This window comes from Apis cerana, linkage group LG7, assembly GCF_029169275.1.
Source record: "Apis cerana isolate GH-2021 linkage group LG7, AcerK_1.0, whole genome shotgun sequence".
Lineage (NCBI taxonomy): Eukaryota > Metazoa > Arthropoda > Insecta > Hymenoptera > Apidae > Apis > Apis cerana.
This window is the reverse complement of record NC_083858.1, coordinates 8,333,670-8,345,770: the sequence shown is the minus strand read 5'-3', so window position 1 is coordinate 8,345,770 and position 12,101 is coordinate 8,333,670. Positions and strand designations below refer to the sequence as shown.

The 12,101-nt window shown below is 19.8% G+C and overlaps 2 protein-coding genes and 1 long non-coding RNA gene across 4 annotated transcripts; 1 reads left to right on the top strand and 2 right to left on the bottom strand.

Annotated features, from left to right (window-relative positions):
* The first annotated feature begins 580 nt into the window (after nucleotides 1–580).
* Nucleotides 581–8,797, top strand: LOC107993224 (homeobox protein Hox-C6b). Of its 2 annotated transcripts, none has more exons than XM_017049542.3 (5): nucleotides 581–823; nucleotides 1,494–1,779; nucleotides 2,964–3,244; nucleotides 6,249–6,409; nucleotides 8,609–8,797. In XM_017049542.3, exons 2-5 carry the CDS (start codon nucleotides 1,499–1,501, stop codon nucleotides 8,696–8,698), a joined length of 813 nt encoding a protein of 270 aa, XP_016905031.1. In that variant the 5' UTR covers nucleotides 581–823; nucleotides 1,494–1,498; the 3' UTR covers nucleotides 8,699–8,797. The 2 variants fall into 2 exon arrangements, with proteins under 2 accessions (XP_016905031.1, XP_016905032.1); XM_017049543.3 differs by having other exon boundaries at nucleotides 582–823; nucleotides 2,967–3,244.
* Nucleotides 2,863–3,704, bottom strand: LOC133666416 (uncharacterized). Its single transcript, XR_009830523.1, has 2 exons — nucleotides 3,378–3,704; nucleotides 2,863–3,166 (listed from the first exon to the last, which is right to left on the bottom strand). It is a non-coding gene; the product is annotated as an uncharacterized LOC133666416 (long non-coding RNA).
* Nucleotides 8,684–10,523, bottom strand: LOC107993225 (MKI67 FHA domain-interacting nucleolar phosphoprotein-like). Its single transcript, XM_017049544.3, has 4 exons — nucleotides 10,300–10,523; nucleotides 9,994–10,215; nucleotides 9,503–9,611; nucleotides 8,684–9,420 (listed from the first exon to the last, which is right to left on the bottom strand). The coding sequence occupies exons 1-4, from the start codon at nucleotides 10,435–10,437 to the stop codon at nucleotides 9,179–9,181; spliced, it is 711 nt and encodes a 236-aa protein (XP_016905033.1). The 5' UTR covers nucleotides 10,438–10,523; the 3' UTR covers nucleotides 8,684–9,178.
* Nucleotides 10,524–12,101: the final 1,578 nt, after the last annotated feature.

The following is a 12,101-nucleotide window of genomic DNA, read 5'->3' as shown; positions in this document are numbered from 1 at the left end:
TTTGATCATAACATAATAACAGAAACTAAAAAAAAAGCAATAATATGGATTATTCGTTCAAAAAAATATGTAATCATAATATACATATAATATTTTATTCTCACAATAAAAAAAACCATAATTTTAACAAAATTTTAAAATTAATAATAAAAAGTTAAAAAATAAAATAATTAATAATATAGATAGAAAAAATTGATAAATTAAAACAATATCTGATCTTTTTAGATATAAGAAGTTACTTTAATTCGAAAAATTATTACATAAAATTTTATTAATGGTAATGGTCCACATGTATGTGTATATACTATAAATTTAAATTACAAAATAAATCATAATGCGTATTTATGTTAGAAGCCTTAGATTTAAAAAAAATGACAAAAAAACATAACCAACGTTCAAAGTAACCGAAATCTCAGAAATATCGTCTAGTTGTTTCTTCTCGTGTTGATCGAGATCGGTTCGGATTGGTTGGACTTGACAGAATAACTCTCTAACTCGAAACATTTGTCTGTCCTTTCAGCCCTACTCCATCCCCACAACTCTCATGTTCTCCAACTACATGTTTATTCGGATCTTCACTAGCCTGTCGCAGAATGGTCGTATGTGCTTGTTTGACATTTACAAGTTGGTGCTAATACAATTCACAAGTAGTGGGTGATCTTGTAACTACTTTAGGAGTAAAATTTATTTCGACCCTAGAGCCATGCAATTATTAAATATTTAATTCTTTAATTATAGTGATCTTATGTGATTTTGTGAAAATTTTATAGATCTTCATATTAATCTGATAATAGGATTGTTAATATTTGTGAGTTGTGTTTAGGTGAGCATTAAAATATTTTTCTATATTTTTTTCCCCCTCCTATTAATTTCGAATAATTTAAAATTATATATTTTATTAATTATATACTTTTTAATCATTTGTATATAATACATATTTAAATTCATTTTTAATTAATTTATATAAATTTAATTCTTTTGTCAAATATAATATAAATTTTATTGTATTATATTTATATTTACTATCTTGTAAGTCATCTCCTGAGTGATGCTTTTTTAAAAATTCAATTGCAAAAAATTATTTATATGTTTTTAAAACAAAATTAATCATCACAACTATAGTTTCTTTCAAAAAATCACAAATAATATTATTTTTCTTAAATTGATCGCACCTAGAAAAAGCAATAATAAAAAATTAAACAATATGACATACATAAACATTATTAATACATTAAATTCATGATATTTTTCTAAACAACGTAATCACTTATTATTTTTAATTTAAATTTTTCAAATGGCAAATCACAGAAATTAACATTAAATAAATTTCCAGAATAAAAAAATCAGAAAATTATTCCCTTAAAATAATTATTTATATAATGATCTAATATTTTTTAAAAAATTATTTTATTTAATTATATATTGCATATATTTTAATATATTGGTTTTCTAAAAAATAAAAGTAATTTAAAATTTTTTTAATTTGATTTTAGATGAAATGTCTTGTTTAGAAAATATGGCTACAACAAATCAACAATATAGCGAAAATATTTTTGAAAATCCATCGTTGACATCATCTTCTTCCGAGTTGAATATTCAGAATACTTACTTTCACGGAAATCGCGAGTCTTCGTTCACTCATGGATACTTTTGGAACAATTTTTCAAATCCTTGCAATATTTCAACATCGGTTAACACATTAAATGAAATCAATCTGTCATCGTTTTGTGCCACAAACATTCAACATTCTAACATAAATCGAAATTGCCGAATATACAGGTATATAAAAATAATTACTTTATATATTGGAACACTTGTGATTATTAATGAAAATTTTTCTTTTATTCTTCATTTGTTATAAAATACAATTAAAAATTAAAAATTTTTAGATTATTAAACACAAAAAGATACATTGTTGTTTAAATTTTTTATCTTATTCAATTTTTTTATCTTACTCAATTATCAATATCTTATACAATTGTCAAATTTGATATTTAGAAATGAAGTTTTTAGAACATTTAATATAGTTTTCGCTAATTAATTAATTAATTAAAAAATGAAGGATATATTATATTATATATAATATCAGTAAATTTATCCATTTAATATAAATGATTATTTTCATTTCAAATTTATGACTAATAATTTGTTTATATCTTATTTTAAAATTCTTCTTAGATTATATTTCTCATTATAAAACTAATAATAAATAAGAAACATCAAAATGAAAACAACCGAATCAATAGAATAATATCCAGTGATATTTTATTGAAATTAATATATTAAAACATAAAATTATTTGAATAAAAAGAATCAATTTTAAAAAGAATAGATGAAAACCAAATCAAATAGATATGACATTTTAGAAAAATAAAAATAAAAATTAAATAATTTTTTAATTTAATTTCTATAAAAAACATCTAATAAATAACTTTAGTCTATTCTAGAAAATAAAAGAAAAGAAAATGATTATGATTATCATTTTGTTTTAAATATTTAGAAATAAACAAAATATTGTAATTTCAATTTTATTTTTGCAAATTTCGATGTTTTTTTTTGTTTAAATTTTTGTTAAAATGTAATATATATATGTGTGTATAATTCAAATAAATTTTACTATTTTTTTATTTATACTCGAATTTTTTTATTTATATAATGAAATAATGAAAACATAATAATCAATGAGATGACAAATTCATATTATTAAATAATTAAAATAGTTAATATAGTTAAAGAATAACTATAAAAAGAAAAAGAAAAATTTAGATATATAACATTCTTACACTTTTTTTTAAAATATCTTTTTCAATTTTTTCTATAATTCAATTTCAATTTTAAATTTTTCATACTATTATTAACTTATTTTATTTTTTAACTAAAAAAATATCATCATTATATTAATCAAATAATCATATTAAAATTGGAATAATGATTTCGTTATTAAATAATTTCTTCCTCACAAGAAGATGGCAGCAATACTCGCATCAAAACTCCAATATCGATGAAAAGAATATAATAGATGGAATGATAGAAAGAGTAAACGTAAATTCTATGGAACAATCTTTAGATTTTGTTTGCGAAAAAACTCAAGATCGTCAAATTTCTACGACCACAAAAATATTTCACGCTTGGGAGATTCCATCGTGTCAAAACTCCGAGCAAAACACTGAGAATGAACAAAAATATTATTTATGGAGCGACAATTCCTTTGAGAAAGAGATGTGCTCTGTAGAACAAGAACATGGTAAGATAATTTTATATAAAATATTATCAGCATGCAAGATTGAAGCAAAAATTCGATATAAACATTTTAAGAGAATGTAATTCAAAATATTGCATGAAAAGATATTTATAATATATAATTCGAACATACTTACCATTTCCAATGGTTAATAATGAACGCAATATTAACTTCATTTATGGCATTACCGTCGCCAATATGGCTATAATGGAGCCAGCGTAGTCTAAATATTTATCAAGCAACATAACTACCATTCTCATTTCATATCATTACATGTAATAAAAGATGAAATTATCATAAAAATTTATTCTTATAGTAAAAAATTTAATACGATAAAATCATTTTAAAATATTTTATACAAATAATATATGTAATTGTTTTAATATGTAATAAATGTAATAAGGATAAACTTTTTTTTATTTCCATTTCAAATATTTATTTAAACAATATATATATATATATATTCATAAACTATATATTCATAATTTTCAAAATAAATAATATGTAAAAAAAATGAATTGTGATATTTTTGTATATTCTTATATATTTACAGATGTATATTATTATTAAAAAATAATTTTTTTATTTCAAAAATAATTTCCTTGGAAATCGAATTTGAAAATTTACAAATTCAATATTTAATTATTTCTTGATTGTGTATGTTCAATCTTGATTTTCTTAAAAAATATAAATATAATATAATATATAAAGCAAATTACATTTTGCATTTTTCATTTGTTTTCACGCATAAAATAATTTCTTTTCAATTTATATATTATATCCAAGCAAAAATTTAAAAAAAAAGAAATTGATAATTACTTATTTGAAAACAAAGCATCAAATAAAAAATATTTTCTTTTTTAGATTTATTTTTCATCATCATATATCAGTATCATTTTCTGCTTATTTGTACCATTCATCCTTAATTCCTTATACAGGGAATACAATATATTTGTGAAAGGATATTTGTGAATATTGTAATTCTTCAGAGATCAAAATAAATTTAAAAGTTAATATACAAAAAAAAAATCTTATTTATTAATAATAATAAAGATATCATTTATTAAGTTATAATCAATTGAAAAAATTAAGAGTATTATAAACAATCAATATTTTTATATATCAATATTTGTATTGTGTATCTTAATGTAAAATCGATTCTCCGAAGATATTTCACGAATATATTAATATATTCCATATATTTGAAATTAAAATAGGCACAAAAATAAAATTGATACTAGATTCTTATTGAAAAATTCAATTCTTTGAGGAACATGTAACATAAATATACATTGATCCAACAGAGAAAGAACGATATTCGTTCTTTCAAAAATATCATATATACTTGTTCGATTGACGTCAGTTAATAAACATAGTAGATTTATTTGAAATAGAAAATAACATTGCGATATCAAGTTTTCATTGAAAAATTAAATTCTTTAAGATTGATATTAAGAAATCCAATAGGGAAAAATATGATATTCAAAAAATTGCATATACCATACTTGTTCGATTGACGTCAGTTAACAAATATAGTGAATGAGATAGCGGTACGGAAGCAAGGCTAAGGGCTTTACCACCGATCCGACCATGTTTTATACATCATCGCCCGTAGATAATCCTGTGATTCCGACAACCTACATTATAGCGGCACGTTTATTAACTGGTACGCGGGAGCAGCTTGGTAATGACGCATTGAATATGAAGCTATTTTCATCTGACCGCCGCTTTCTGAATAAAAAACACACTGGTTAAAATCTTACTAGGATTACGTTACATGTAATATCTATAATAAAACGAATGTAAGAAATCATTGGTTAACAATTTAATAATATATAAAGTGAAAATATTCGAATATTTTTTTTTATTTTCTAATGAATTTTCTGTTTTTAACGAAATTTTGTAATAGGTTGTTTGAACAAAAAAAATTAAAAAAAATAAAATTAAAAATTCAAATTCAGATTGTTAATACACTCTTGATAATTTCATGATTATGCAAAACAGAGTAAAATTGTAAAATATTTAGTATTTTAAAATGTGAAGATATTGAAATTTTGGAATTGAATTTATCCTATTACAAAAATTTTTTATAAAAAAAATCCATATTTGAAATTGCTTCATTATGCTATATATATATATAAATTTTTATTAAAATTAAATTAATTAAATTTCCTATAAAATAGTTTAAATGCTTTTGAGATACAGTATATCAAATATCTGATATACTGGATGAGTCTTCTAAATAATAATAATAAAATAAATTAATATTTGTTGAAAAAATATTTTGTATAAATGTTACATGAAATAGAAGTAAATATAATATAATATTGTAACTTAATATTGTTAATTTTTTTCAAATGGACATACGAAGAATATATATTTTATAAAAGTCAATATTTTTTTCAAAAGGATATTTGTACATAAATATATGATGATTGTTTCAAATTTGCAATAATAATTCGACATTATTATATTACTTATTTTCAAGATTGTACAATCGTATACGTTGTATTATTAAAAACATCCTTTTATACACAAAGGTTGTCACATAACCTGCCGAATCGCACGATATCACTGCAATGAAATCAGTATCGTGTAGCTCATTTATATTGAGTCTTAAATTCAATATCATTCGAACAATAATAGACTGATATATGATTCAGGAAAATTTTTTTATGACAAATTGAAATTTAATAAGTCTAATCTGATACTTTATTAGAAGAAAAGTTTTGAAAAATTCTATTATTAATTAATTTTAAAAAAACAGTGATGAATATCAATATTATCAATAATTATCAATATCTACTTACATAATTATCCATGATTATTAAAATAAGATGCTATTCTTCTATAATTTAGATTTCAACTGTATCACTGTTTTTATGTATAGTTATATGATAATTTTTAAAATGTGAAATGTTATTTTATTTCTTATTTAAAAGTTTTGTATCGTTTTTAAAATCATATCTTTATTACAATTTATTAAAATTATTAATTCTTATTTCAGAGACAAATAAGAGATTAACTGGCGATAAACCTCGTAAAGAAAGAACTGCATTTACGAAACACCAAATTCGACACCTTGAATACGAGTTTGCGCATAGTAATTACCTTACACGTTTACGTCGCTATGAAATAGCAGTTGCTCTAGATTTAACAGAACGTCAGGTAAATTTCTAATTAATTCATTCATTTTAATAATCTAATATTTTTAAAATGATATGAAATATTTTCAACTCATTATTAATAGAAATTGTGATTTTGAATATATATATTTATTAAGAATTTAAAAATCCGTATTATTAATATACATTGATTATAAAATAAATGCACAGATTATAAATATATGTTGTCTTGTAAAAAATTTTTGAAAATAGAAAAATTTCACATGCACTTCTCAAATTATATTTTTTTAATATAAAATTAAAATTTTTTACAAGAAATAAAAATTCTTATTCAAATTTATAATTTTGTTTATGAAGATATAATAATTTATTGGAAGGAACTGATTCTCGAAATATTGTGAACAAAGACAAAATCTTTAATCTTATTTTTAAATTTTATAATGGATTTACAATTAAAATATATGAATTTATAATTAAAATAATATAATTTAAAAGAAAATAGCATAAATATTGTAAAAATTTTTTAGAATTTGATATATTTTTATGTTTTTTTTATATTATCACAAGAACTACATTTAATCATTTTTTATAAAATTTCATATATTATTTATTTTCTTTATATTTATTTCGTTATTTTTTATTATCTTATTTATTTAAAACGCTTATTATATATAAAAATATATAAAATATATACGAAATATAAAAATATTTATATAAAATATCCATCTAAAATTTAGTATCAATATCTACTTACATGATTATCTATAATAAAAATATATGTAGATGAATATAATAAATATAATAATATAATAATATAAAAATATATTTTTTCATATAAAAACATAAAGTATATTTTACTTATAGGCTAGATAAACAAAAATCAAAAAATTTATATATCCGTGGCTCCATCTCGCGTTTGAATGCTGAAAGTTTCAACTTATTACTAGTATAGCAGAATATGCGAGGAGGTATTCGTGACGTCACAATACAAAGAAAGTAATATCATATGTAGGGTTATGTCTCCATCATTTTAAAAACGCAATATTGAAAATTAATAAACAATGTTTTATTAAAAATTTTTGTATTTTTAAATTTACTTCTTAAAAATGAGATTTCAAAGAAGTTTCTCATAAAAATTTTAATTTGAAATTCTTTTCAAACAAAATTAAAAAATATTAAATATTAATTAATTTTTTATATTTTATTTTTGAAGTAATGGGAAGCATAATCAAAAATAATAATATGTTTGTTCTTCTTGTACAATATTATTTTCTTTGCTGTGACGTCACAAATACCTCTTTCTACATTTTGTTATACTAGTAATAAATCAAAGTTTTCAGCATGCAAACGCAAGATAGCGCCATTGGTATTTAATTCTTTTATTTTTAAATTTGTTCAAAATGTATTCTGTCAATAATTTAAGATAAAGAAGAAACTAACGATAATTTTATATTTAGAGAAGATATTTATTTAATAAATATCATAAATAAATCTATATCTAAATATTTCAAAGTGAGAAAATCGCACAAATGTTAAAAAAATTAGGAAAAGAAAATTTTTTTGAAAAAAAGAAAAGAAAAAAGATAAAAGGTAATTTCAATTTTAAAAATTTTTTTTAAATGATTATGATTAAAACAATTAAAATTTATAGTAATTTTTAATAAAATTGAATAATATAAATAAAATAATAAAATTCAAATAACTAATTATTATAAAAATATTATTTATTTAATATAAGAATGAAAAATATGTAATAGTAAGAAATCTCTTTTTTTTAGTTCAACTTCAAAAAAAAATATTATGAAATGAACAAAAATAAATGATTTAAGATATATGATTATCTTATCTTTGTATCAAATATAACAATATCCACTTGTTTATTGCATCATAATAGTCGTATTATTTTTTTAGTAAAAAATTTTTCTTTGTATATATTAAATTATTCTTATTCTATATAAATATTCTATATATATTATTCTATTCTAAAAAAAAGTATTAGAATATTAACATTGTTCAAAAATAATTTGATATATATATGTATTAAGGCATTTATGAAAAAATATAATACAATTTATCTTAAATCATTTATTTTTTTCTAATCTCAAGAAAAAAAAGACATAATTTATTAACATTATATAAATTATATATAAAAATCATATAAACAATAATAAAAAATATTATTATAAATATTAATAAATCACAAAATGTTTATTTTAACTATAAAATTTTCTTGATTTTTTAGGTAAAAGTATGGTTTCAAAATAGACGCATGAAATGGAAGAGGACAAAAGCAGGATTAGTAAATGAATCAAAAAAGTTTAATGTATCTTGATAATTATTTATGTAATTTTAAATATTTAAAATTTAATTGTAAATATTAAATTACATTAAATCATGTAATCAAATAACAAATCTCTACAATTCTTAATTATAATATCTATTATAATTTTTATTGTATAAATTACCTGAGATTAGAAGTTGAAATATTTTTTAAACTATTAATTACATTGCAAAAAATTTTAAATAAAAATTAAATGAAGAAAATATAATTTTACAATTTGATACTTTTTTTTATAATTAGAAGATATATGAAAATCGGACTTGATATTTTAAATGAAATTATAAATTTCTTAATAAAACAATCAATTAAAAAGCTTAAAGTAAAGTTAAACTATTTATATTGCAAAACCATTATTTTAAAAAATATTCCTTTCTAAACTGATTTGCTATTTATAATATATAAATTTGAATAAACATGTAATTATTTTTGTTTTTAATAAAAAATTAATGTTAATAAAAATATTCCTTAATATTATTTAGAATCATCTATTGGTACAAATTTCATATCAAAACCTTTTTCTTTTAATTTTTTTTCTAAAATAGATAATTTATCTTTTGTACTTTGTACGAATCTTATATGCTTTTTTTTGTCAATATTTCCATTTCTTATCTTAGTAATTTTATTTCTATTTATTATTTTAGGATAAATTTCTTTTGTCCATGATCTACCAACAAAAAAATCACTATGTTGTTTTTCAGGTGGGATATATGTAGCTAAAATATAAAAATATTATATTACATTAATTTAGTTTAATTAAAAAATTCATTTAATAATGTTATATAACTTTTATGATACCTTTTAATAATCTCCCACACATAAGATAATTATTCATTGTTTCTGCAGCTATTTTAGCAACTTCAGGATACATAAATTCCACATATCCATAACCACGACTTCTACCAGTCTAAAAATATCATATTATCATATTATTATGAGATTGTATTTTATCTATTTTTATTATTATTATATTATTATCATATATTTTATATTATTTTTATATTATTATCATATAATAGAATCATATATTAGAAATTGAACAAAATATTATAATATTTTATAATAAATTTATAATAAATTTAAATTAAATAAAAATGTTTATTTATAAAATAATTGAATAAGTTTTATTGATTATAATTTAAAAATTTGGTTCTAAATGTAAAATTTGTAAAAAATGTAAAATAGATTTTGAAAATGAAATATATTCCAAATAAAATATATAATATATAATAAAATTTTTAATTTATTTTTATTTATATTATATATAAATTAATAATTATGATACTTACATTTTTTGACCGAACAACACGTACTCTAGTTACATTTCCAAATTGTTTAAAATAATCTGTCATTTGTTCTTCATAAAAACCATGAGGTATATGTCCTAAATATATTATACCTCTTGAATGTTTTTTTTGGAATTTTGTTTGTCTAATTTTGGTTTTATTAATTTTATATGATTTTTCTACTTTCGGAGTTGAAATTGTGTTTATTACTTCAACATTTTTTTTCTATAATATTAAAATATATTTTAATTTTATTTTATATTAACAATATTATTTAAATACATAATATATATTTAAACACCGTCTAACCTTAAGTACTTTTTTAACATTTTCAATTGCTTTGGATACAGTTGATTCCTCTTCTAATTCTGATGATTTTCGTTTAATTTTTATTGCTTTTTTAACTGGTGGCACTCTTATTGCATTAGACCTTTTTTTAATTTTCATTTTAAATTTTCAATAATGCAATCTATGTATAGAAATATGTTATAGAAACTTTTAATACAATATGATATAACTTTTAATACAACTTTTTGCCGCTAGGTGAAGACACATTAAAAGAACATTTTCATGTAACATAAATTTTGATATTCATAATATCAATTTTTCTATTTCATTCCATAACAAATAGAGTATTTATATATCAGTATTAATATCTTTCAAATAATATATATATATATATATATTATTATATGAATTTCTTTTTGCTACGAGAATTTGGGAGTCATATCATTGTGGCAGTATTTATATATTTCATTTTTATAGGTAAAATTTATATTATTTTATTTCATTCTTAAAATCAATTCTTTATTTATTATTCACTATTATTATTTAAAATTTTAGAGGAAATAATTTCTCATTTTAATTATAAGATTTGAATAACTATAAAGTCATATGTTGATCTAATATAAAACCTACTAATTTTGTAATAAAAATTATTAATTTTGATATCACAGATATAATTTTTGTTAATTAATGTGATTGATAAATGATTGATAAATGATGTATCGATAAATTCCAGAAATAAAAAAAATAAAAAATATAGTGCGTCAGGAAATGCATTTAATGTTTATTATTAATATTAATATTATACTATTAATATTATATATGAAAAATTAAGTGATGAAATCTTTATACGATATTATTCAATTATATATGCATGTATACATGTTATACCATTCAATTTAATCGGTGGTTAAGAAATCATATGATTCGCGGTATGTTGTTGATAAACTACGATTCTAGGATAAATTACAAGAATTCATTCGTCATCATTATTTCATAACTTTTTCGATATTCAAATCATAAATTCGATAAAAAATAATATTACATTAATATTTCATCATTATGTGCTTTTGAAAAAATAATTATGTTATGTGTAATCTGTCAAAAATAAATGCTAATAAAAATGTTTACTATTCTAAATAAAAACTTGATATTTCAAATCATAGAGTATTTTAAATATTAAAAAAACCATAACAATTTAATTTATTATATTTATATGTAAATAAGACATTCAATAGTATTATGTTATACATTTATAAATATTTTTTCCACATAAACATATTGAGAAGTCTATACTATTTAAAAAAAAATTTACTTTAAAAGAAACAAAAATTTTTTAATAAAAAGATTCTCACCTCTTGAGTTTACATTCGTAAAGTAAATAAAAATAAGAAAATAGAAAGTATATAAAAAAAAAGTGAATAAAAAGATAATGCAATATGAGAAAAAAGTTAAGAATAGAAATGTAATTATTTAAAAATATAGCTCTTTCTTTAATAAAAGCATATTAAATCGAAATAAGTTCTTTTAATATTTAGAAGATTCCTTCTCATCTATTTCGAGCAGCTGGTTGCCTCGTTGAACATCGATCGCATAGTCAGCTTTTTCTGTGTGAAAGACACCAAAATATACATATATGTATATACATTAGGAGAAAGAGAGAGGGAGAAGGAGAGGGAGAGAGGGAAAGAGAGAGAGAGAGAGAGAGAGAGAGAGAGAGAGAGAGAAGAAGTTAGAGAAAACGAGTCATAGTAAGAAAAGAGACGGAATATATCTATCTTTTGTAAACGAAGTGTGAGGCGACAGAACCAAAGGGTTTTCAGGGT